Source organism: Equus asinus, chromosome 12 (assembly GCF_041296235.1).
Source record: "Equus asinus isolate D_3611 breed Donkey chromosome 12, EquAss-T2T_v2, whole genome shotgun sequence".
NCBI classification, from domain to species: domain Eukaryota; kingdom Metazoa; phylum Chordata; class Mammalia; order Perissodactyla; family Equidae; genus Equus; species Equus asinus.
Genome location: NC_091801.1, coordinates 45351743 through 45378358, shown reverse-complemented (window position 1 = coordinate 45378358; position 26616 = coordinate 45351743). Strand labels below are relative to the sequence as shown.

The window sequence follows — 26616 nt, the reverse complement described above, 5'->3', positions numbered from 1 at the left end:
TGGTGATAGTGGGGGAGGCTGTGCATATGTAGGGGCAGAGGGTATATGGAAAATCTCTGTACTTCCCACTCAATTTTGCTGTGAACCTAAAACTGCTCTGAAAAACAAAGTCTATTTAACAATAACAAAAAAGTAGTAGGTGAGTAAATGTTAAAATGATCATGAAGAGTAAGGAAGATCCAATTATATAATGAAAAGACCAGTTGTCCTTACCTAATTTTAAATATGGCCTCTTAAGAACATTCTGTTAAACTAAAAAAAGGGAACATTTTACAACAACCTGATAATGCAACACATAACAAACACACCTTCGTCTGTGCAGGTATTTTGTTCTGTATCTTCAGCGTTGTGGTCTCCACTTTTGGAGCAGCACTAGTGAACGCTATCTTTGGAAGTGGTTGAGATGTTGTCAGCTCTGGACTCTCTATGTCCTCATCAGCTCCTGGGAAAATAAGCAAAGACGAGCTGAGCACATGAATCGTGACACAGATTTCTACATTATCAGAAAATCCTGTCTAAGGCTGACACTGACAGAGCCACGTTCTTTCAAGACCTGCTCCTCAAGAATTCAGCACAAACCTTCCCGCAGTCTTCAAGGTGATGAAGAAGTGGTGTCAAAGTGGATCTGTGGGTAGTCTGGCATTTTTCTCTAAAATATCATCATCCTGAACACTCTCAGGGAGCCCTTTTTCCACCTGTATGTTCAATCTCTCCTGCTGATGAGATTTCTTCCCTTCTACACTGAAACATGTTGCATTTTCCACTTTAAAACACAACAAAATAAACAAAAACGGCAGACTCCCACAGCTGAACCTTTACCTGAGGCAAGCTGCTGCCCTCCTCCCCTTTTTATAGCCAGACTTTTCCAGTGGTGATGCGGATACTCACGAGCTCTTTTTCGCACCTTCTACTCCACTCTCTGCTCTACTCCTTCTAGGTGGATTTTCCCTTTCATCACACTATTAGCACTGTTTTGTTAAGGTCACCCACGTCTCCCCCATGATGCCATCTCCGATGGCATTTTCCAGAATGATCCTCATCTAATCGAACCTCCTAGCACTCCTGGACACTTGTCCATTATCATCTCCTTCTCGAAACACTCTCCATCTTTAGGCTTCTATGACTTTGACTTCCTGGCTTTCCCCTCACCTCTCTGGTAAAAGAATGAACCTCTTTTGCAGGTTCATTCTCTCCTACCCGGACACAAAATATCAAGAGTTCAGTAAGACTCAGCCCCAGGCTGCTTCTTACTCTGCACTTTCTCCCTCCCTCACGTTCATGGCTTCAATTACCATCTAAATATAAATGAGACCTAAATTTACATCATTAGCTTATACCACTCCTCTGAAATTCAGATCTATATATCCACTGGCCTACTTGACATTTTCACCTGAATGAGTTAAAGGTACTATATACCTCTAACACATCCCAAACAGAACTCGTGATCTCTCTCCCTCTTCCCCAGCAAACCTGGTCTTCTCCCCATGCTCCTTCCAGGCGTATAAACCACAACTTGAGTTCCTCTTCCTTACCACCACATCAAATCCATCACCCAGTTCTCTTGATTTGACCTGTTTAACGCCTACACTCTAACACCTTTCTGTAGTTCCAAGGCCACTACTCTCATCCAAGCCACTGTAATCTCTCCATGAACCACGATACCTGCCTTCTTCCTAATAGGTCTTTTCAGTCTACTGTCCACAAATTGGCTGTAACCTCATCATACTCCTGTTTAAAACTATTACAGTGGTACTCTACTGCCCTTGAAATGAATATAACCTGCCTCAACCCAGCCTTGCATGGTCCAGCTCCCTCGAGCATCATTTTCCCTGTTATCCCGTGCTCCACCCAGGGTCTCCTGCTCTTCTGCCAGAAGCCCTCGCCTAGTTAATTCCTAATTCAACTCCACATCTCAGCATAAAGGTCAGTCCTTGGGGGGGAGACCTCCCTTCCATATTAGGTCATAGTTTTTTGTTAAATGGGTTTTTAGCACCACCTTTCTTATCCTAATTGCATTTATCACAAATTTCTAATTATGTGTTTGTTTAACTATTGATTGAAGCTTCCCCTACTGGACTGGAAGCTCCCTAAGGCCAAGGCATTGCATCTGGTTTGTTCTCTGAGTGCCTAGCGGAGTCCCTGGCCCATACAGGCTCTGATCCAGTATTTGTTCAAGTAAGTGACTAACCACCGAGTGTCACCTGGGCAATATTTTTCCTCTTTTTTTTTTTGCCTTTTTACCAGAACAGCATTTGAGAATTTCTGATATTCAAATACAACATTCTTTTTAAGTTGATCATTTGTCAAATTTGCAACACCTCAAATAAACTCAAAACTCTGGAACTCAAACTAGGCTGCTTCCCCAGACAGGAACGAATGACGAATACCTCCAAATTCCTCACAGAACTATGTGAATGTGATACGCAGTTAGGAAAGTAAAAGGTAACATGATAGAAACAGTGCAACGGCTGTGACTGTAGTTTACTTTCTAATATTTTAATATATCACCTGTATCCTCTAACTTCAGCATGTATACTCATTACAGAGAGAAGAAATGGCAGGATATATTGGAATAAATATGAGATTTGGCACTAAATAAACAAACCAACCAACCTAGTACTCACTCTGGCATTTATTAGTGCTGTGATCTCAGGCAAGTAATGCTTGGGTCTTAGTTTCTTCAACTGTATAATGGGGATAATAACAACTAACTCTCCGAGGTGTCAACGTAACATATCCTTGAAAGCATTCTGTACACATAAAATGTTCTGTAAATATGTCATTAATAACGATGGCTCCAGAAACACACTGCTCTTTTATATCAGCCTACCTGATTTTCCATCAAAGTTTTACATTCAATATGCTTGATTTGCTCCCACAGCGAATCATTTTCTTACAAAGGATAAAAGTTCTATGAGAAAAACTTTCAATTAAGCGCTTTCAAGACCTCCTTGGTTCACAATAGTTATAAGTATGCATCATCAAACTAGGCGTATGGAGAATCTGTTGTGAGAGAGAAGAGATTTTATACAGTAGAGAATTCCCTCAAGATCGCACTGAAGTTAGAGACAGACGAGTGACCTGCCGCAGCAGGCTCTTCTACTGTATTTATCATCTCTGTTAAAAAGATGGAGCCTCTTGCTCAGAGACGCTGAAGCCCCCTCACATCTCCTCTCACCCCTGACTTTCAGTTCTCTCTGTTCTCTCTGCCTGAGGCATCCTACTCCAGAGCCCACCTCTACCTGAGAAGCTCCTGCTTACACCACTGTGCCCACAACTAACGCCATCCCCTCTCTCCATCGTGGAACCGTTTCTTTCTGTATGCTCCTACTGTTTACCAAATCTCTTTTTAAAAAAATAACATTTTCTTCTACTTATAAAAAGAATACATGTTTTAAAAAATACATTTTCACGGATGAAATTTGGAAACACACAAATACAGAAAGGAATAAGTAAAATTATTCCACCACCAGCAAAAGCACTGTTAGAGCTTATTTACTGACGTGTTCCTAGCACCTAGGATGGTGTCTGTTCCCCCACGTACTAGGTGGTTAATAAGTACTTGGTGAATGAATGAATAAATATCCTCTGTATCTTCTCATCTTCTAATGAGTTTTTCATTTCTGATGTGACAGTTCTTCTCTCCGAGGACTCTCTTGTACTCTCAAAATGTTCCTTTTTTATAGTATCCTCTTCTTGTTTCACCATTAAAGCATCCTCTTCTCTCTCCCTATTTGGTAAGTTTTCCTGTAAGTTCTCTTCTCCCTGTGAGTTTCTGTCCTCCCCCAATTTTGGGGGTGTAGGGAGGTCTCTATCTTTTGTGTTACAAGTTTTTCCATAAATGTCTGGGGAGCTTTGGTTGCCTTTTCACGCTTAGGAGGGAAACACTAAAAAGCTGACTAGAAGCTCTGAGCATATAGAGAGGTTTGTCAAGTGTGGGCCTCATCAGTTGGGACAGAGCTGTGTGTTATTTTGGAGCACTACCAATGCCAGTATCCTCGAGCTGTTTCCTCTGAGTTGGTCCAGTTCCCCAGGGAGGGTAGAGGCTAGACTGTCAGTGTCCAGGAAGCGACTGGGAGAACATAACTGGGAACACCTCAGCATTAAATGACTCTTAATCTAGACCTCGTTCTCTCTCTTTTCAAGACGGTACTCCCAGCCCCATCTGTGCCTGGTACACTCTCAAGTCCAAAGACCCTCTGTTTCATCCTCTCCAGAAAACAAACTTCCAGTTTTCTTCTGAGGTTGGGAGCATGAGACCTTTTGCTGCATTACAGTGGGAAGGAATCAGGGAATCTACTTGCTCCTTAAGCAGACTCTCAACCAATCATCCTGAATTTAGTACTCCTTTCACACTCCATCTAGTGCCACCAATTCCTGGGCCCAAGGGGACTCTGCTGTGCTAAGTGAGTTGCTTCTTGGCTTCCCCGCTCCCAACCCTACTGCTGGCTGACTCAGCCTTCTCATGTCTGCCAAGTCTGTTACTACTGGTCCATCTGCTTCCCAGCTTTCAAAACATTGTGGCTTTTGTCTCCTGTACTGTCTTGTCTGTCCTTGTGAGTTTAGGCCCAATTCCTTTATTGTTAGTTTAGTTGAGTATTGGAAGGTATGTGTGTTCAATCCGCCATCTTTAACCAGAACTCTACATTTAACTCAAATTTTTGTTGTATAGCACTTTTCTATGTTACGTCATTCCTGATATGGTGTTACAACTATTTTTTCTCAGTTCTACATTTCTCTCCTCGGACTCTTGGTTCTTGGAGGACAGGGACCAAGTCTTTCTCATCTCTGTGTCCCAAGAACATGGCTTAGAGTCTGGCACACAGTGAATGCCTATGAAATGTTTAACTGAATGGTTGAAGTTTTCATATTCGCTCATGCCCATCCTTGAGTTCACACATATATCATGGCTCCATCTCCTAATCTGGGTAGTATCCTCTGGGCCTTTGGCCATTTTCCTCCAGTCCATTTGCTTTTCCACTGGATAGCTCGATAGGAACGAGGATAGAGGGAACACTGACTGAAACCCTAGGGGATCTCAGTTTCTAGCTGGGACTGGGCATCAGCTAGGCAGGATCTCCTAATTCTAGAACGGGGTTTTATGACAGAAGAAGGCACTACAGCAAAGGAGTTAAAGAGAACATAGTCTCAAGCTCAACTCCCCAGTCCCTATCCCACTCCATTACTTTCTAACAGTGTGAGCTGAGGCAAGTTACTTAACCTCTCTGTGCCTCAGGTTTTCTCATGTGATAAATGGAGATAATAATAGAATCTGTCTTACAGAGATGTTATAAGGACAGGAACAATGCCCAACACACAGAGTAAGTGCTTTACAAACTTTAGTTACAACTTCTACTACCTTTAAGCTTAAAATCAACATCTCCAGTGCAGTGCAAGGGTGTTTGCCAAGGCCAGAATGATGCACTTCTTTGCAGCAATTATCTGCTCAAGGCTGGAGCCAAGGCAGAAGCAGGCCCACATGGAAGTCCAGCTTGATCCACCTGGTTAGTGGGTTCAGGATTTCAAATGACCCAATCCAAAGCCCTCTCACCTGATATGGGGTTGCTCCGGAGAGGGAGGGTTGGGAGAGGAGCAGGACTGTGTACCTGCTTTCTCTGTATTAAACTTAAGGACAGTCTCAGCAGAAATCAGCAAAATCACTTGGACAACCTCCACAGATCTCTAACAACTCTTGGATTCTAACATTTGTGAAACGGGGACAAAAAAGTGTCCATATTTATTATTTCCTGGGACATTTTGAAGATGACATTTACAAAGCACTTTTGAGGTGCTAAAGAAAAAAAAAAGAGGTGCCATAAGTGAAAGATATTAATAGAGTTGTGGGCTATGGAGAATAACTCTTTTCACACTCATTCTACGTTTGCGATAAGCATCACTCTCCCAAGAATAACTAGGGCTATTTTTATATTAGGATTGCATTGGAAGCTTGCTGTTAGTAGGTCAGCACTACCTCTCTCGTCTTTCTCAGACTTGCTGTTTTCCAACTTAAAACACTCACTCTTATATAGCTAGATCTCTACCAAAGATACAATTGATTTCATTCATTCTGGGTCATTTCAAAACCCAGGCCAATTCGATTGCCACACATCTACGTTCAGCATAACTTTTACTATCTATTGATTGAATTTACAATGAAAACTCAAAGCAAGAAAGGTCCTAAATAAAACTTTGCTAGCATGCTGTTGATCACAAATTCCTGACTTGATCATTAATTAAATATATGTACAAGCTCTTCCTCTTAGCTTCTTGGGGGCCATTCCTGGAGCAGGTGAAACATTTACCAGGTATGGTAGATTGCAAAAATGGCCAGTATCCTTTATTCCCCCATGTATCCACATTCTCTGCAATGTGACTTTGTAGCTCATTTCATTAAGAGGGAGAGTCTGGGATAGCCTTATGACTTGCTTCGACCAATCAAATTTGGGAGTAATGCTGTGCCAGTGCTAAGCCAAGGCTTTAAGAGCCTTTGCACACCTCTGCTGGCTTTCTTGGGATCTCTGCCTCCTCCCTCTGAACAAAGGCTGGCCTGACGGAGATGAGAGACCTGTGAACCACAGCCAATTCTGCCTGCCTGCCCCAGAGAGATGACAGAGCCCAGCCAAGATGAGCCAAGGTGCATGCCAAACCTGCAGCTGACCACTGACATGCGAGGGAGCCCAGCCTAAATGCCAACCTACAGAATGACGAGCTAAGCAAATGATTGTTGTTTTTTGCTACTACTTGGGGTGGTTTGTCATGCAGAATTAACTGACACACCAAGGGAGGTGAGGACATGGCTGTACATTTAACTTGGCTGCTACATTCTCCCTCCTACTTTTGAGCAACACACCAGGAGTAAGAAGGTATAACTCTTCTTGGTCTCATCTATCATCTTTAGCGTAGGCTTGGTGGTTTCATGAAACTAGTATTCAAGGATTTCTTTAAGGGTGATTTCCAGGACATCACTTTGAAAGCCTTAATAATAAAATTCAAAGCTAATGTTGACAGAATACTGACTACATGCCATGTCAAACCCTTTTGATTCTCAGAACAAGCCTACGTAGTAAGGACTGTTACTACCTTTCACTGTATAAATGAGAGAACTGAGGTTCAGTCAAGTTAAATACATTCTCAAGATCTCACAGGTTAAGTGCATGAGAGCTACAATTCACATCCAGGCACTCTGACTCCAAAGAGCATGCTCTTAACCACTGTGCATCCTGCCCGTCTCCTTGAAGGAAGTTCCAGAAGAACGTGTGCATGTGCAAACATGGGGAATGGAAGTGAGTGTGGAAGCAGCCAGCCAGACCTGAGCCTGATGCAGAAGCATAGTCGTCGTCATCAATGGGATACACTCCAGAAGCTTCTTCAATGGAACTGTTGTCAAGGTACATGTCTTTATCAGACGTCAGCTCTGCTCTCTGAGAAAGGAGAGAGAAGGGATTCAGGATGGTGAGAGATTATAAAACGAGCTTATTTATCTTACTGTTCAGGTTTACACTGTCATGACTCTCTGTTCCCCTCCTCTGTTCCTCCAAAACCACATTTCTGGCCCTACCCTTCCTCAGGATGCTGACAACTTGCATGAAGTCAAGGACAGACAAATGCCCCCAAGGGAAGCATTATGTAGCCTAACCCAGTAGAAATGAAGACAGCTCAGAGACCTAAGCACCTATCATGGGCTTATTTTGTCACATCCCACTAAACCTGTCTGATTTTCAGTGGTCCCAGTGCTAGTTATAAGCCATCTCAGGCATTCTCTTTGTCACAAAATCACTGTGAGTCTCCCTTACTGGAAAAGCTACAAAACACTCAAATCATTTAAGACTTTCTTGGGGATGTATACAAAGGCATTACAGCCCTTAGGCTAAATCATCACCAGGGATCCGTCGAGGCTCACGAAATGTCTGCAGGCCTGGCCGCGCTCAGAGCTTTATCATTACAGCTGAGAGCTCCCCAGTCGCCTGGGCAGTCCAGAGCTTTCCGCCACAGCCCAGATCCAGGCAGACGCCAGCACCTGTGAGGTCCCGCTGACGAGGGCGAAAGCCCACCGGAGCGGGCTTCTACGGCTCCTGGTTTAGCAGAGCCTTAATGACAAATGCAGATAAACCCACACAAGCACATTCTTTTCATATTACTGGCACTTGGCAACAGAAAGTCACACGCTTAACATGGAGAGGGATCATTCACTAAGTATACCAGTTCCACAGCTGCTTAGCTCTCCAATAAGAGGTTTAGTATTAAAATTCAACCTAATCTTGCCAAAGGAGTAACTTGCATGAATTGGAGGCAGAGTAGACATATAATTTTTTTTTAATGGCTTTAGTAAACTGATATTTTTCCATCAGTATCTCATGAAAGCCCAGAAGCAAATAAAGCAGACTGTCAGCTTCTAAACAACATTTGTGTTTGGAAACAGGCAACACTCATTATTGTCCTATTTTTAAAAATCACATTGAATGTTTGTTCCTAACAGGAATTATAAAAAAATGTTTCCCTTACTATACTGGCTTTCATTAGATTTCCTCTGAAAATAAAACTTTCTGTTTCAGCAGTCACTGTGACTTCCTAGGACAGACGGGTCCAGCCCTCCATAACACTACCACTTTATTCTCTCAAGTTTCAGCTGCTGGCTAGAGAGGCTCAAGTATTTTAAACCTGAGCCCATATTCTCCAGCAGGTTTCAGTGCCAACTGACAGAAAAGCATGGGAACCCATTTTGTTTGAGCTGCCGCACCGGCACATTTTGAGAACTGAAACCTTAGGGATTAGTTTTCCAGTGGGCCTGGCTTGCAGGCATTGGGTGACTGCCCTGAGCCAAGAGTGTGCTGGAATTTTTCTGCTAGAACGGTCAGAGTTTAACTCTGCAATCTGAGGCCCTTCTGCATCACACCGTTTCCAAGGCTATCACCATTCCAGGCTGTAATTCCCAAAGCTTGTGAACAGTCAGAAGCCCTGCATTCCACAGCTCTAGAAGCAACTTAACTGACCCCTATCTCAGCTCCTTTGAGGGCAAGGACTGTACCTCACTCATCTTTAAACCCCCACACCTCCCTGCCATCACAGTATCTGGCATATAGTAGGTGCTGAGTAAACACTGCTTGGGCTGTTTGTGTTCCCACCTGAAAGCAACTCTCAGTCCTGCTTGTATTAAACTTTGTCCTGGGAACTTCATCTGGAGGACTCTCTCATACGTTCTCTCAAATCCTGTCTACAAAAATGCTCTGACTTCTCCAGTCCTTATATGTCCTCTAGCCATAAACTACTATTTTGGATTTTGTAGCATACGAACGGTTTAAGACATAAACACTCACTGTTATTTTTAATTGTTTCGTGCGTATTTTCTCCTGCCTCTCAGCAGAGTGCAACTTGCTGGAGGCCGGTCTTCAAAGACCTGTGTGTGCTGCCTGCTCCTCTCAAAGTGCACGGGCAGTCAATAAATATTTGTTGATTGACATTAGCTAAAACAAACTGGCTTTTGACTCAGGTTTCAGAGGTAACACATGTCACAAGAGCTCCAGGATTCCTACAGTTAAAATCTCTCAATAGTCTAAGCCTGGGTCATCTTCCCCAAACCTCCCATACATGTTGCATTGCATCCACTTACGTAACTGAGGGTCTTAAACATAAGTAAAAGACTCCCTTTACATATTAGAAACCTGTTTGCCTTTCTTAAGATTGAATGACTTTCATTTTCCTCTTGGCTGTCAAAGAAGTTTGATGTGGCCTGAGTAATACCAAGACATTTTAATTCTCTGTGCAAACTGAATTTCTATGCATTAGGTGGCCCAGTTGTCAGACTGACACATCTGTCGCACTAACAGGTAGATGGGCCAAAAACATCTCCCAGAGAATTCTGACCACCTCACAGTTAACCACACTGGGTAGCCCGACAAGGAACTGACTTCCTGGGACAACCCATTCCTTACGAGGAAGCTGTCAGGCCTGAATTACTACAAGACTCGGGGTGGAGGACAGGGCGAGTCTAGAGAAGCTGGCTTGCCCTCGGTCACTCGGGGTCTGCAGGGCTCCAGGGTGGTCCCGGGGCTGACAGGATGTTTAATGTGCTGGAGGGCAGCTAAAAGTTCTTTTTCCTCCATCATCCAGAGTGGTGCAAATAATTTTGACATCAAACTAAAACTTACCTCCTGCTCTGATGTCAGGGGCACCAAGCACACAGGAGGAATTACTAAAATCCTTCCACAGACTCCAATGTAATAATAAACAGGGCCCTTTTCACGCGGTAGCAGATAATGCTCAAAGAATACCTCCATTGTCTTTCCTTTAAACAAAAAATACCTTCCAAACATTAAATTCCTTTTGTGAAGACTCCACACTCTGTGCCCAAAGAAAGGATTTTTGCAGTTAACATGCCTGGAGAGGGACATGAATTATGCACCGATGTTCCCTTGGGACAAGAAGACGTGCATCTCTCGAAAGCCATGAAAAGGGGTGACTCAAGACTACTGCTTTTACACCCGGCCAAATGTGGTCTGCCTCACTGTGCGGAAAACCCAGGACACACTCTGAGCACTCTCTTGCTCAATGAGATGGAGCTACTGGATGAAAGCAACTGGGAGGAAATGCGCGTGAGGCACGGCCCAGAAGTAAAGAGCCTGACTGCAGGTTTCATAACGAGGTTGTTTAATTTGGGACTGACCATTTCTGTGAGGCAGTGCCAATCCTCTTGGCTAACAGGGCTCAGAGTACAGGCTGGAAGGAAAACAAAGCTGGTCTTTCAGACCTTCTCCCCCTCGGCTGATGCAAGAGGTTCATACAGGAGAGCAAAGGGGGAACTGTGGAAAGCAATGAGGTGCAACAAGGAGGAAAACCTACCGCAGACCAAGGTGGAGGGTTCTGCCTTATGCCACATTCAGCCATGGAAACTGAAACACTGAATTGCCTCCACAGAGGAAGCAGTTCTTTCCAGAGAAGAATGCACATCTGACTCAGTTCTGTATCCCCAGAATGCCTAGAAGGCAGGCAGGATACATATTTGCCTCCTAATTCTCTCCCTCCTTCTCCGGCCCCCAAACTGCAGCAGCCTCATCGCACCGGGCCCGGCATGTTCCTAAGGCCTCCTGACTTGGCCACTGCTCAAGTCTTTGTTTTTGAATCCATTTTCTGTGGAGGGACTGTTCTTAAAGATGACCACATCACTCCCTTGCTAGAAACCTTTTATTGGCTCCCTGTCACCTACAGGATGAAATAAAACCTCCTTAGCCGTGAGACAAATTCTTTTACCACAGGGCCTCACCTGCATTTCCACTGTCAGTTGCTGCCACTTCCTCTACCCACACCCCAGATTCCATGACAAAAAACACCACCAAGAGACCTGGTGACACCAATTTCCTTTATATAAGATCCTCAAGAGGAAATAAACTCCTTTAAGGATGGAAAATTGAGGAAAGCAATGGCAATCTAGGCCTTATATACCTAAAGATGATAAAACTAGGATTTTGATAAAATGATTCAGCCTAAACTTATATGGTGTTTGTAATAAAAATGAACAGAGAAAATGTTGATTTCAATGCATAAAAGACTGCAAAGGGCACCAATCTTGGCTTTAGTAAGAAATATCACAAACGTGTCCATTTTCTAAGCAAAGAAAATTTGTGGGATAGTAACTAAACAATCTACTGGTTGAATTTTTCTCATGCAGATAAAGCCTACATCGAACAAATACCGTGTTTCAAACTGCCAGTGTGGAAATCTGTTATTTAGAAATCCGAGGTCTTGCTTGAAAGATACACTGCCTTATCTACTAGATGAATGTACTCTGAATGCCTTAACTAGTGCGACCGATCAACAGTGGTCAAGATAATTAAAGCTCAAAGCAGTCGGTGTGAAATTCACTTATGGTCTAAACTTAGATTAACAACAAAGTCATAAAGCAGAAAACCTAACTATTTATGGACACCACACACCCCGGGACCCAACCTTCAGAAAATTAGCCTTTGAATATAAAAATAAAATATCCACATGGCCTGATATTGCATTCTGTACCACATCACAGAAAATACACACCTAGAGGATGCTTCTTAGTTTTAGGATAAAGGCATATCCAGTCCTGACTTAGATTCAAATGTATATTAATTTTTATGATGATTACAAAGTGCCAAGCTGGCTGTAACTTTAGCTGACCTAATAAATCACTTTATCACTGGCTACCACACATTATCAATGAAACAATAATGAGTTACAAATTTCTCCCACACAGTTGCTCAGAGATCATATACTTGTCCTTAAGATGAACTTGCCAGTTCTGGCTCAGGTATAGCTCAAAGGGACATAAAATCTTAGAGCTAGACTGGACATTATAGGCATCAAGATCACCTACTTATTTCAGAAGTGAAGAGACAACATCATAGTGGCAAACTAGCTTAAAATCATCCAGCCTAATTGGCCGCCAAACTGGAGCCCAAAACTTTTGACACCTAATTCTAGGCTCTTTCTGTTGCATTGTAGTGCCCCACTACATGAAGATATCAGAGCCTTTCAGCCTGGGGTTCAAAAAAATTAGCTGGAGCTAAACTGTTAAGCATTTATTACATGCCAGACATTCTGTGTTAAGTGTTCTATAAGCACTGGCACATTTCATCACCAACAATCTCCATGCAGACTAAGAGCCGGGGCTCGCTTGCCCAGAGACACGCAGCTCTGAACCGGGGAGAGGGATTCCCATCCAAGTCTGGACTTTAAAGTGTGTGCTCATTCAGTGGTGGCCACGCTGTGCCCACCTCTCCCCGCCCTTTCCTTACGATTCACACATAATCATAATAAAGGCCCTGAGAAGAACTGCACTAAGGAGTCATGTTGAACTTTGCTTGATTCAGCACTTTCAAACAAATTCTCTCTCCAGGATATCTATTTCATCTTTTAAAACTAGCATTCTTGGCATCATAGATGGGAAAAAAATTGCATTAAGAGTTATAGTTCTAGTTGAACAATTTCTTCGCTGCCTAATGTCCCGTATGTTCCCCATATGAAGATACCTGGAGCCACGTACATCAAGTGCCATTCATTCATTTTACTAAAACCTTCATCTCTATCAGGTGTCCCCACCAAACCAAAGACATAATAGAAGGAAAGAACCCTATGTTTATTATAGGAAAAACATACTGTTTTCCTTGAATAGGTGAGATATGTCTGAGTTACGTAAATATTTATAAGCACTTATTTTAAGGGTTTCTTATGGACAACCTAATCACGTCCCAGGCTTACTCTACCATCCTGTATACAATACACACAAAAACTAAGGTCAAGGGTGAGGTCACGCGTTAAACAAAATTCTTAAATCCCCTACTTAAGAAATCCTCAAGAAAGGTCTTTGGCTCAGAACTGCTTCAAACATCTATACTAGTCCATAATTAATTACATAGAAAGCTAAAGTCTCTGACTTTAAGAAACTTAGGCATACTTTCCTTAAGGTAGGGAATTGATTTAAATTATTTACCCATGAGTATTAGGAAAATAAACCCTGTTCTGAAAAAATCATCAAGTTTTATGACGGTAGAATTATATTTAGGTGTGAAGTGTGAGGCAGAAGGATGATTGGGCTGCTTATAAAAATGTCAGATCAAATTAAAAAAATGTCAAATTATAGGCAACTGTAGAGAAACTTGACCAGTTCCTTTTGAAACAAACCAAGGCATGGCAAATGACAGACTTCGTACGAAATCTGTTTATAAGTCCTCCAAGTGTTAACCACTCATCTGGAACTTAACCACTCATGTTGGATCTTCCTGTTGGATGCCTCATACAGAGTGGGAATCTTATCTCGCCACTTAGAATGTACATTCCCTGAAGAGGTCCAAGATCAGGACCAGGTCTGATGTTTTCTGCATCCCCTACCAGGCCTATCATTGTGCTCTAAGAGCCAGCACATGGTAAAGGCACAACAAAAAGTAGAGAAGGTCATATTTTTCTGAAAAGCTGAACCCAAGTTTTAAGCCATTTGGTAAAAGGAAATAACCATAATACTCTTTAAAGAACTTACCTGGTTAACTCACATCTGGGAAAATTAGATCACTCTTCTTTTACCTGGTCTCTTTAAAAAGGGCAATCTGGAATTCACCCTTATACTGTGAGGAGGACTACCAGAAAGATAAGTATGACCTTAGATGGAACCACCAACTCATTAAGAATGCCTCCAATGTGGGGCCGGCCTGGTGGCATAATGGTTAAGTGTACACACCCTGCTTCAGTGGCCCAGGGTTCGTGGGTTCAGATTCTGGGTGCAGACCTACACATCGCTCACCAAGCCATGCTGTGGCAACATCCCACATACAAAATAGAGGAAAATGGACACAGATGGTAGCTCAGCGACAATCTTCCTCACCAAAAAAGAAAAGGAAAAGAAAGAAAGAAAAAGAAATGCCTCCAATGAGTCAGGCACAGTGCCAGTGTTTGGAGAACATTTAAACAGCTGAAAATTGTTTTAAAAAGTAACACTGAGGGGGCTGGCCCCGTGGCCGAGTGGTTAAGTTCGCGCGCTCTGCTGCAGGCGGCCCAGTGTTTCGTTAGTTCGAATCCTGGGCGCGGACATGGCACTGCTCATCAGACCACGCTGAGGCAGCGTCCCACATGCCACAACTAGAAGGACCCACAACGAAGAATACACAACTATGTACCGGGGGGCTTTGGGGAGAAAAAGGAAAAAATAAAATCTTAAAAAAAAAAAAAAAGTAACACCGAGTTAGTGTACTTAAACAGTAGAAATTTTCCTCTTTGTTTAAAAAAAAAACTGAATATGGCTCAAAGCAGTTAGATTTCTTGGCCAACAAAGCTCAAATAAAATCTCTCTTTAATAAAATTGCTCCATACAATAATCAGCACATTAACAAAAACAGTAACAAAAAAATCTCACAAAAGGATTACTTGGCTCATCTAAATTTGTATTTATGATTCAATAGAATCAATAGCATTTTCAGAAAAGGTACCTCATGGTATGTACGTCTGTGTAGCTGTTGCTTCAAAATTGTTTTTCTTTCTATAGTGTCTGTCCATTGAGTCTATAGAACAGTGTCTGCACTCAATAAGTGGTTGGTTGGCTAAATTTAAAAAAGCATCTCAGACATGAGAATCAGAAAGTCCTGAATGCTAATTTGACAGAGTGATGCACCCTCCCTCTAGCCCAAGCACTACCACACACAAAACAGGCAGGATGCAAGTCCCCAGGCCCACGGCCCTTTAATCTAGAATTGGTAACAATCAACAGCCCTGATCACAGACACTCATTGAGATTACGCTCATCTACCAATAAGCATAGCACTGGCATGTCACCTACAGACTTCTGTGACCCCAATCCCTCAGTTTTTATAAGCCACCATTTCAGGAAGAGCCCTTCACTAAATAAACCAAGAAGAAATCTAAACCTTGCACCCAAATTCTTGACATACCTTAGACTTTGTAACCTGGAGAAATTACAGACAACTAATTAAAAGCAAAATATCTCGGGGCTGGCCCCATGGCCGAGTGGTTAAGTTCACGCGCTCCGCTGCAGGCGGCCCAGTGTTTCGTTGGTTCGAATCCTGGGCGCGGACATGACACTGCTCATCAAACCACGCTGAGGCAGCGTCCCACATGCCACAACTAGAAGGACTCACAACGAAGAATATACAACTATGTACCGGGGGGCTTTGGGGAGAAAAAGGAAGAGAATAAAATCTAAATTGCTATTTAAAAAAATAAATAAATAAATAAAATAAAATAAAAGCAAAATATCTCACCTGGAGAGAATTTTCACTTTACGTCCTTTTGTAACTTTTGAATTTTGAAACATCTGAACCACAAAATTCAGTCAATTTTTTTTTAAAAAATACTCTTCCTGAAATTGGCTTATTGCTAATACCAAACAAAAACCAGTCTTCCTCTTCAGCAACAAGAAGGTCAACAGGGGCGACTGGGGGGTGCGGGAGGGGACGGACACAGAAGCAGAACACATCAACAATTCTTATTTCTTTTTGTGATACAGCGTTCAGATCCTGACCCAGAGAGAGAAGGGAAGCAACCTTTGTCTTGAATTAAGTTTACTGGCAACAAAAATAGAGCTCCATGAAGCAATGTCTATTACAGCAACGCCCGGACTCCGGTTGGGATCATGTTGAATATGCATGACACACAAAAGGAAAATGTTCATTACTTACAGATGGGCTCCAAGTTGTGCTTTCTGCCTTTTTTGGAATATCAAACAGAGGAAGCAAGAGGTTTGTAGTCATGTTATTATAAGCATTGCTGCCTCTCTGCCTTCCAAACTAGAATATTCCAGTATTTATTTTGCTATCCATATGACCACAGTTTAGACTAGAGTAAAAATAGAAGCCGTGTGAGCCTAACCTGAAAAGCCCCAAGTGCTGGAAAGGGTCAGTATTAATATATTCTAACTGAAATAACGGGATTCTGTTTCCTGGTGGAGTTTGGCAGGAGGGGGTGGAGGGTGGGGAAGAGATTTGGAATTTATTTCTTATTCAGAAGTGTTTTGTAAAAACTACCATAATGGAACAGACTCCAAGTCAAGCACAGGAAGCCAACAGGCTCTGGTTTAGATTTAATAATTCACTCTAAGGGTTTTTCAACTGTTACAATTTTAGGCCCCAAGGCACAACCACATATATTCTCCATCCTCATACAGGGCTGACAGAATGCCACAGGAAGCCTATGGGACGGGAAAACGGGAAAGACCTTGTGTCCAAAGGGCAGACTGCACCCTGCCAGGCTCCAGCTGATGCAGGAGAATGAACCTGCGCTCTGCGGCTAGCAGCAGGTGAAGGATGGAATTTCTAACTGAGCCTGTATTTCAGAGCTCTAAGCTAGTGCTGGGTTTGAACGTTAATAGGAATACAGGATATTTTACTACTGGCTAGTAAAGAGAAGGTCCGACTATTTAAAAATGCCAACTAACAGAAATTGGTACAAGCTCTCTGGGAATACCTTGGTAGTATGTTTTAGGAAGACACGAAATCTTTTGTACCATCTGATCAGATAGTTCTACTGTCAGGGATTATTTATTTATTTATTATTTATTATTATTTATTCAATTATTTATTCAAATATAGATGCATATATATAAAGAATTTAAAGAAAGCATCATGGAAGTATATGAGTGCACAAGTGACAAGCAATAAAAAAACTTCGCACTTCAGAAAAGTGCCACAGAATCACACAACAGTGCTTGGGCCACTCCTGATCCATTTTATCTGAGGTCACAAAGGCAAAAGATCTGGTAAAACGGATATTCAATCACAAGATTCTAGGTTCTAAAATTTCTTGGGTCTAATTACCCATCTCATGAGCCACTCTCCTCCTGGATTATTTAAAGCTAAAAGGCCACTCCACGTCGAGGTGAGGCTGCCCAGTTTCCCAGTGAACAAGTTCCCTTCTGGCTTAGCCCCAGCCTGCTGAGGCCAATACTGAACTCGGAGTGCTGTGCCCCGACACACCTACAGGGCTGACAGGCCAGCGAGCCCCGCAGATGTTCCTCATCGCTCCTGGTTTTCAGGGTCCATTCTATTACACTGATCTGTGTGTAACGGGAGCCTCTCCTTTTGCTGATTCTACACAGCCTTTGGGTTGACACAGTGACTACCTGATCCAGGACTTTTTCAATGAAGAAGATGCCATTTGCAGCTGGTTCCCTTTACTGGAAGACTGAAAATGTGTCAGTACTTATCTAAAGAAAAGTAACAAAGCTAGACAGAAGGGGATAAATCCAAAGGTGATGAGACTACTGATTTAAAAACTGCAGTCAAGCTGTTCTGAATGGTGGGCTTTTCATACCTAGGGCCACGTCACAGTGGCGGCTGCACTGTGTGCCCAAAGGATTATTCACATTCCTGCTATCTACAGGAAAAACATCCCGATTCTGCTGGACTCCACAGCCCCAGGCCCTGTACTTATTTTTGTTATACAAAAGAACTGTTCTTGACCAAATTTTAACCAAGTAAAATAAACAATGAGGGCCAAGCACGTTTTAAAGAAATAGTTTCCTTGATAGAAGAACCAGGAAAAGATTTGAAGGTATTAGAGTCTATTATGAAATCCATCAAAGACCCTGCATGAAATTCCCCAAGAAATGGAGCCTCCGCCAGGCTGCATTGTGGCACGTGAGGCAGGGGCGTGAGCTCCCAGCCAAAAGGACGTGATTCATGTGGAGTGTGTTTATAGTCACGTGACCTCTGCTATCTCTAAGCAAACGCAATTCAGAAAGCGCTCCTCCTGGTGTGCTGGAGTTACACATGAGTGATTTATCTGAAGATAACATTTACAGTTTTGCCAAATGAAGAAGAAATGAGCCTGTGGATAGTAATATTTTTTCCACCAATGATAAAACAAATATATTGGTTGTGCAAACTGACATGCAGCCAAAGCCTCTAAAAATTCAAAAGGGAACCCCATCCCACACTGTGTTCTGCCTTCCTGATCCACCTCCACCAGAACCTGTATAGGAAGATGTCCTGCTGATGGAAGCAGATACTCTTATTCTGATGATAGAGGGTGTGGAGGGTGAGAAGCAAGAGGGAGCTGGTAAGATGGTAAAATTACATGCTCAATTAAAAATATTTAAGAAGTGCTTTTGAAAATATATTTAAAGGAGCATATCATTATTATTTTTTTGTCTCCAAATGAGGCTGATTCATCGTAATTCACTAGTGATAATTATGTCTTAGTTGGAATACACATTCATAAGCACCATTTCATGAGGCATAGCACTTATTTTCTAAAAACATGAGAAATAAAGAAAAGCAAATAGTTATGTCAAAAATATATCAGATCATCAGGGAATTTTTTTCTCCAAGTGAATCCAGTAACTGAAGCAGCTTACCAGTTGATTCCATCAGTTCTGAAGCACGCCGTATCAAAGGTCTCTGTGGTGATTAGCACCCAAGTGTGCTAAATAAAAATTGATGATGCTAACCCTAACCCTATTTTCTAAAATTCTCACATTTCCCAGCATCTTCAATTCTTCCCAAATTAATGGGCCACCCCATTCCGGCAAATGCCTTCTGTAAAGCAACCAACAGTAAGGTCTCTATAAAAAGCCCCCCTGTTCAGGATAGAAGCCACCTGGGCTACCTGTTACATCTTACTTTCTTATAAAGCGCACAGTCTTATGGAGAATTAAAAATCCCAGGAGCCTAGTCCACATGAATGGTCTCTCACTCAGGTCCCGTCACATGCCTTTCGAGATGGCACCAATTTCTAACAGATTTAACTGCTCCAGGCACCCTGCCTCCAGACAGTGCCTCTGCCTAGAGAGTAGAGTTTATTATTTAATTGGTACGAGATTAGTGTTCGGCGTGAGAATAACTTGGTCATGGTGCACACGTGTAAGATGCCCAGTGATGTCCACTCCTCACAGGTCTCAAAGCAACAGGTGAGGACACGGAGCTGGGGAGCTCTCAGTTTCTATTATTCCTAACCTCGACTGGACATACCTGCCTTCGGCCAATGCTCTGAAACAAAGACATCCTTCTGACTCTCTTCCTGCTGCTTAACCTTACACACCGCTTGTAGAAAAATTACTCACTTCTTGCCTCTCCTGCTTTGGAGGCTGAAGAATGCAGCTGAGTGATTGCAGCTGCCAGGGAAACCTCTTCGGCATGCATGCCAACAGCTCCTCACCTAATAGCCTGTCCTCTGCCTCACTGCCCTGGTCCACCGGTGATGACCACAATCCCTTCAAGTGGTCACATTGCAGTGCAGCCCCCATGGAAACCCATTTGGAACTGTTCAAGCTCATACCAAAGAATGATGTTTTTAATACAGATTGTTCTTTTTAAATCCTTTACAAAAGCAGCTGTAATCAATCGTGCTGGGGGGTTCTGTAAAAAGCTGCCACTCGGAAACCTCTAATATTGATTCTTTTCCCTTTCACGGTTTTTAAGAAAACAATCCCATGCTAAGAAACCATAATCAATTTCTCTAGACTTTGCTAACATGAAACAGTATCTAAATTTAAAAATATTTTTAAAATTAAATGAAAACCACGGCAGATAAGAAATCCATCCATTATCCTGCCTTTCATTCAAGAGACATCTTTGTTTTTTAAAGACAAGTCAGTTGGACAAATTCAATAATTATTAAATACTGATTAAATCTTAACTCTTGCAGGAGTTGTTTAGCAGGTGACACTAGCTTAAAGATTCAAGGGAAATCTGTCTTCATTTGAGCTCCAGCATTTCCAATTCTTCATTTGCAAGATAATATACTATTTTCTCTGTGCCTATTCTTTGAGAAAACTATCAATTCTAAGCCTGTGTTTATGGACAGTCATGATTCCAAGTGATCACATCCTGACTGAACTTCCAAATACCAGAATATTTTAAGTCTTTTCACAGGAATTATGGAGATATATCATTCTGTCAAATTCGCCTTTCCACATTAGGCCTCTCAGAAACTCAAGCACTTCAAAGGTGAAAAGTCAGTATTTAAAGCTACAATGTGCAGACAGAGCAATCTGGCATTTTCATTTAAAAATTATATTAAAAACCCTCACCAGCATCAACAGCCAATTTCCAGCTTAGACATTAAGAAAAGTACAATTTAATGTAATGTCTTTTATCTGTACTTCTGTTTAGAAGAAAAGAATCCAAAGATTTCATTAAAATGCCATATATAAAATGAATACAGAAGTGAAATCTAAGTAGACTGACAGCCCATAATATTTTGTGTCAGCGTGGCATTTACCATGTGAATGAAATTAGATATGATCAAATCCAAAGAGCTAGCAAAAAAGCAAAAAACCAAGAAAATTTAACTGCCATTTGCTTTGCTCCCAAATATGAGTAATTTCGATTTCAAGGGGGTGAGCTACAATTTCTGTAGCAAATATCTGATATTCATTCAGGTTTCACATTCCTGGGAGTTCACTGAAGAGATGGGTATACAATTTGTAAATTTATTAGTTGAGAAGTTTAACTCCTTCTCCACACCCATGCCAACCCCTCAAATTAGAGAAGGCCCCTGCTTTTTCACCACACTAAATAAGCAAGAGCTGAGAGTTCTGTAAAACTCCTTAACACTGGCTGATCAAGGGCCTAAACCTTTGTCAAGCCGTACCTCCTGGGGCTGTCACACAAGGAGGATTTCACAGCTTCACCGGCCTGGGCAGCCTTTTTATCCCCACTAAGTTCTTTTAAGCAACTTTTCTCCAGCAAACAAATCTCTGACCTTCCTCTTCCATTGTAAAATTGTTGCGGTGCAGAACAGCTAAGCACTGAAGAGAAACCAGAATCAGTCTAGTCAACTAATTTCAATCCCATCCTTCTATTTGAACGCTCTAGATCAAGCCTGTGCGATAAAATTTTCTACAATGACAGAATGTTCTATACACGCCTTGTCCAAAATGGTAGCCACCAGCCACATGGCTATTGAGCAGCTGAAATGTGGCGAGTGCAACAGAGCACTGAATTTTTAATTTACTTTTAACCAACTTAAGTTCAAATAGCTACATGTGGCTAGTGGCTACTGCACTGGACAGTCCCGTTCTAGAGAGAATTTAAGCCTAGGCACAAAACCACCTCCCTCTGCTGGGCTAAGCCACTGCAGCACTAAGTGCTGTCTCCTTAAACAACAACTGCACGTTAGCACAGATCAGCTCCTAACAACACAATTGCCTTTTCCATCACTGTTCTCCGCTGGTACTGTATACTGTCAGAAGAATTAAGGATTTGATCTAACTAGGTCATTTAATAACTCTTTATCAAATACCTACTATGTCCCAAAATGTCTTATCATTTGTTCAAAAATAAAACATTAAGGCTTCTGAATAAACAAAACATGGTTTAGCCAAACAATGGAATTATTATTTAGGTGTAAAATTAAATGAGCTATCAAACCACCAAAAGACATGAAGAAACTTTAAATGCATATTGCTAAATGAAAGAAGTCAGTCTGAAAAGGCTACATAATGTATAATTTCAACTATATGACATTCCAGAAAAGGCAAAACTACAGAGACAGTAAAAAGACCAGTGGTGACCAGGGGTTCCGGGGGAGGGGGGGAGGGAGGAACAGGTAAAGCACAGGGGATTTCTAGAGCAGTGAAACTATCCTGTATGAAACTGTAGCGGTAGGTACATGACATTGTGCATTTGTCAAAACCCACAGAACTGTACGAGTGTTAACCTTAATGTAAACTATGGACTATATATATAGTTAATAACAACATAATATTAGTTGATTAATTGCAATGTACACAAACGAACACAATAAGGGAACTGGGGAGGCTGGAGGAGTATATGGAACTCGACATACTATCTGTTCAATTATTCTGTAAATCTTAAAGTATACCCCCCCAAATAATAAAGTCTATTAATTATCATGAAGTCCAAATCCCTGGGGAGCTCCTGAGGCCTGCCCAAATATTCTGCTCTGAGCTATGCTCCTTGCTAGAATGAAAAGAGGTTTTTGGCAAACCAGCATACAAGAGATGGTTCCTAGTTGCTAACAATGTGTGTACCTGGCTGCCTCAGCCCCACAGCATCAGACTCAACTAGCTTACCAAATAAATAAGACATTCCCAGATTTCTAGAAGTTGTAAGTGGCCCATTCACAGTGGTGACGGGTGTTATGAATTCTCATTCAGTCCCTTTTGCCTACACTGCTGCATCAAGCAAGGAAGGAAATTACCAACTGTCTTCTCCTGGGAAAATGGCTCACTTGTCGACATGTATTAAGTAAAGAGTTGCACCACTGTTCCTTCACTTAACTGTCACAATCGTCCGGGTACTCTCTGATGCATTAATAAATTGCAGGAGATAAAAACTCTAGCGCATTGTGGTTTAAAAACTTAAAAAGACATTCCTGAGACAACTGGGGAAATCTGAATATGGGCTAGACATTACAAAATATTATGGAATCATCATTAACTTTCTTATATAAGATATTGTCCTTACTCTTGGGGATGAATGAAGTATTCAGGGGTGAAGTATCCTGATGACCAAAATTTACGATCAATAGTACAACCCCTCAAAAATCTCTATATAAAAGAGAAGAAATATAAAAAATATTACCAATTATTGAATTCAGGTGGAAGAAACTATCCTACTCTTTCTTCTGCATATTTTAGAGTTCTCATAATTAAAAAATAGAGAAAAGAGGGAACTCCAGTTGAAAACATTTCAGACTGACACCAAAGCTGATCACAAGGTAAACAGTTCACTAGTGGGACAAGAAAACACCAGGCAGCAGAGTGAGCTGAACTTCACTGAAAATTATACCAGCCTGTGTTTAGTTGGCTTAACTAATTGGACCCACAAAAGACTGCACGGGGTCAGGTAGGGAATCAGACAATCAAAGGAGGCTATGAACTTGAGAGATAAACTAGATTCCTGAAAGGAATCTGAAGACAGAAAGTAGGATGACATTAAGGGTAAGTAAGAGGAAAAAACAAAACCAATCAAGGTAATGAACTTCCTTATCAGAACGACACATGCAGCATGCTCTTCGGTGACGTTTCATTGGACAAACAAGTATCTGACACAGACAGGAGCAGACCATTTTTATATGTATGTGGCTTTAATGGAATTCATGTATGTATTCAAATGGCTAAAGAAACTGAATTGGAGGTAAAAATTACAGGCTGTGAGTGGCTCAGATATTACCACCAGGAAAACAGAACTTTGCCTCTTTGACCACGTGAGTAACAGGAAGGTTAGGAAAAGCTGTGTCAAGAGAACAGCATTCCATCCTCACCAACCCCTTAATTTAACTAAACAAGAAACTGGTGGTAGCACCAAATGCTAAATTATTAAAGTATTACATATTAATATATTAAAAAGGTAACTTGAAAATTGAAGTTGTACACTTAAGATTTGTGTACTTTTCTGATTGTGTTATACTTCAATGAAAAGTTGACTAAAAAACAATTATCTTTAGAGAGCAACCTAAATCTTCGAGAATAAACCCTTTCCCCGGTCACAGCATTCTCTCCAATACAGGTGTACATTTACAAGATACACAGCAGGTGGATCGCATTTTCAGGCACGCCCCTACATCTGAGCACTAACGGCAAAGAGATGTCAGCACTCAAACACTTAGCAGGCTTTGCATCTTATGAGACTAAGGCAAATCCCCACTCTTCTCACCAAAGAGAAAGGCTTAGATTTCTAGTTGTTTAGATGATACATGTAAGGCAATAATTTTTCTATGCTTGTTGACTTTTCCAAAGAAGTAAAGAAAACAAAGACGGGAAGTGTTAAGGGTCTTTCTCACAGAACAACAATCAGACCAGACCAGTGCCACAGAAAGCTGTCAGACGACTATGGACAGGTGTGATTCTGATCACAACACTGTAAGACCCAACAGCCTGCGTGGATGGTAGCCGCAGCTTTGTTGTTTAGCTAATGGAGGTGCTTTTCAGCTAATGGAGACTTTGCACCTGGTAACCACAGATAACCACTCTTAGCTCGTTGTTGCTTGTGGGGGAAGGACTGTTGCTTTGGCAGGGAATATTTAGGGGCAACTACGGTTTAAACTCTGAATAGCTAAACGGCAGCTCCAGATAAACCCCTGACGGGACAGCTGCTGTATACACCTGAATTTAGATAAACCACAGGTAGGCTTTCTTGCTGCTGATAAAGCACATGAAATGTGACAAGACTGATTTCATTTCTTCTCACTCCAAGTTCCTGGGTGCAGATTCCAGGTCTCCTGGTGGCTCAGCTACTACCTCAGCATCTTCCTCTGAAGATCCAATCTGTTTCCAGCCTTTCCAACCCCCCAGAGAGGCTAGAAACTTGAGAAGTCCCATGGGCTAAAGATGCTGGCCACTTTCTATCTACTCAAGCCAAGAGTTGATTTGTTCATTCATCAAGCACCTACTATGTGCAGCTAAGACCACAAAGCTGAAGATGAGTTGATGCTAGCTAGGCAGAGGGGAAGAGATATGGAGGGCAGGGAGAGAACAGGAGAAACTGAGGCACAGGGAATGCCAGCACTTAGGGGACCACAACAGGATAGGAGCTCAGAGGAGCGCTAGTTCTGCACAGAGAAGGTAGGGTTAGTGTACAGGAATAGAAATGATATGAGATGAGACTGTGAAAGGGTCAGATCCTGAAGGGCCTTTGGGGAACAACTAGGGAATTTATATTTATTCTATAAGCAAATGACAGACTTCAAGGGGAAGTTCAAATTTGTGTTTTTGGAAAGATCAGGCTGGGTGTAGTATGGATGATGGATGAGAGGAGCTGAACAGGAGTCAGGGTCATAAGTCAAATTACGGCAGTAATTATGTAAGGCAGAGGGATTGGAAAGGAGAGGTGGGAGTCAATGGTGTTAATGTGGGTAAAGGCTACAGGACCTGCCAACTGAATGAATAAGGGGTAAGTGAGAGGAAATTTTTTTTAATGATAGTAGTAGCTGCTGTCCTTATACAGCCATTTGTGTGCCAGGCAGTGTTAGCACTTTAGATGGATGAGATCCCAAAATACTGCCAACACCCAACAAGGCAGGTTTTATTTCCATTGTACAGCTGTGGGACCTGAGCCTTAGCGATGACATGGTTTGCCCACCATCACCGAGATATTAAGTCTAACATCCAGGTTCCTGATTTGGTCTGATGAATAAGGGATAGAGTCCTTCACTGACTCAGGAACATAGGAAGAAGCAGGTAGGGGCTCAGACAGTGAGTTGTGTTGAGATATGATGAGTTTGAAGAATGAGCAAGTAGGATATGCTAGTAGGAGTTACTACAGTATGAATCATAAATGATACTTGATAGATGATTGTTTTCTCCACTTAAGTTTAATGACTGGATTCTTATAGTTCTGTCAGCCACTTGTCAGAATATAAGGCAACATGGTACTTGGGAGCTGTGGTGAAGAGAATCTAACTGGAACTGAAACTCTGAGTTGAGTTTTCTTATCTGTGAAAGGAGAAAATAATAATGCCAATCTCCCAGGGTTCATGTGAAGGTTAAAGAGATGATGTGTGAAACAGCTAATGTAAATTGTAAAATAAAACCCAATAAAAACAATTATTTATATTTGTGTAGAAGTATTTGCTCTTTTAGGCAGGTCAGGTGCCATGTTAAAAGTGACTTTCTCAAACTCAAGCCACCTCCAGGGAGGTCACACAACTTTGATGGTCTGTGTCATAACTAAGCCACAATCATCCTGTGAACTTCGACATGAATGAAACAAAAACAAACAAACAAATGACGCTGATCAGGACTGAAAAATAAATGAAGAAAAGATCTGTAACTCAGCCTAAACCTAACTCCACCTCCATATAAACCTATCGAAATGAGGAGTTCCTCACGAGGTTAGAAAGTGCTGAATTAATGTAATAACTTCTAGCAGTTGACCATCTGACAGGAAACACACATGACACAACAGCAACTTCACAGAAATGGATCACAATATGTGCAGATCTGAGGTATCTTCCAGAAATTGTGGAATATGTTTCTGGTTTGTGGATCAGGTATCAATAATTACATAACAAGGGACAAAACACGCTTCTATTGTTTTTAGAAAATTAGCTTACACAGCACCCAGGCTATCAGGAAATGATGTCTAGTCATCCTAGGGGAGTGCAAAGTTCTCAGTCAACTTTTAAACTCCAAACAGCCTGGGAAAGCTGCAGTCACCTCGCCCACTCACACCACCCAAGATG

General features: G+C 41.8%; 1 protein-coding gene across 1 annotated transcript in view; it reads right to left on the bottom strand.

The window, feature by feature from the left end:
* Nucleotides 1-26616, bottom strand: part of SDC2 (syndecan 2) — a 102639-nt gene that overhangs the window by 6604 nt on the left and 69419 nt on the right. Inside the window, exons 2-3 of the mRNA XM_014847761.3 lie at nt 7310-7421; nt 309-442 (exon numbers count right to left, since the gene is read on the bottom strand). Coding sequence (XP_014703247.2) covers nt 309-442; nt 7310-7421 — 246 coding nt within the window. The remainder of the gene's footprint in view (nt 1-308; nt 443-7309; nt 7422-26616) is intronic.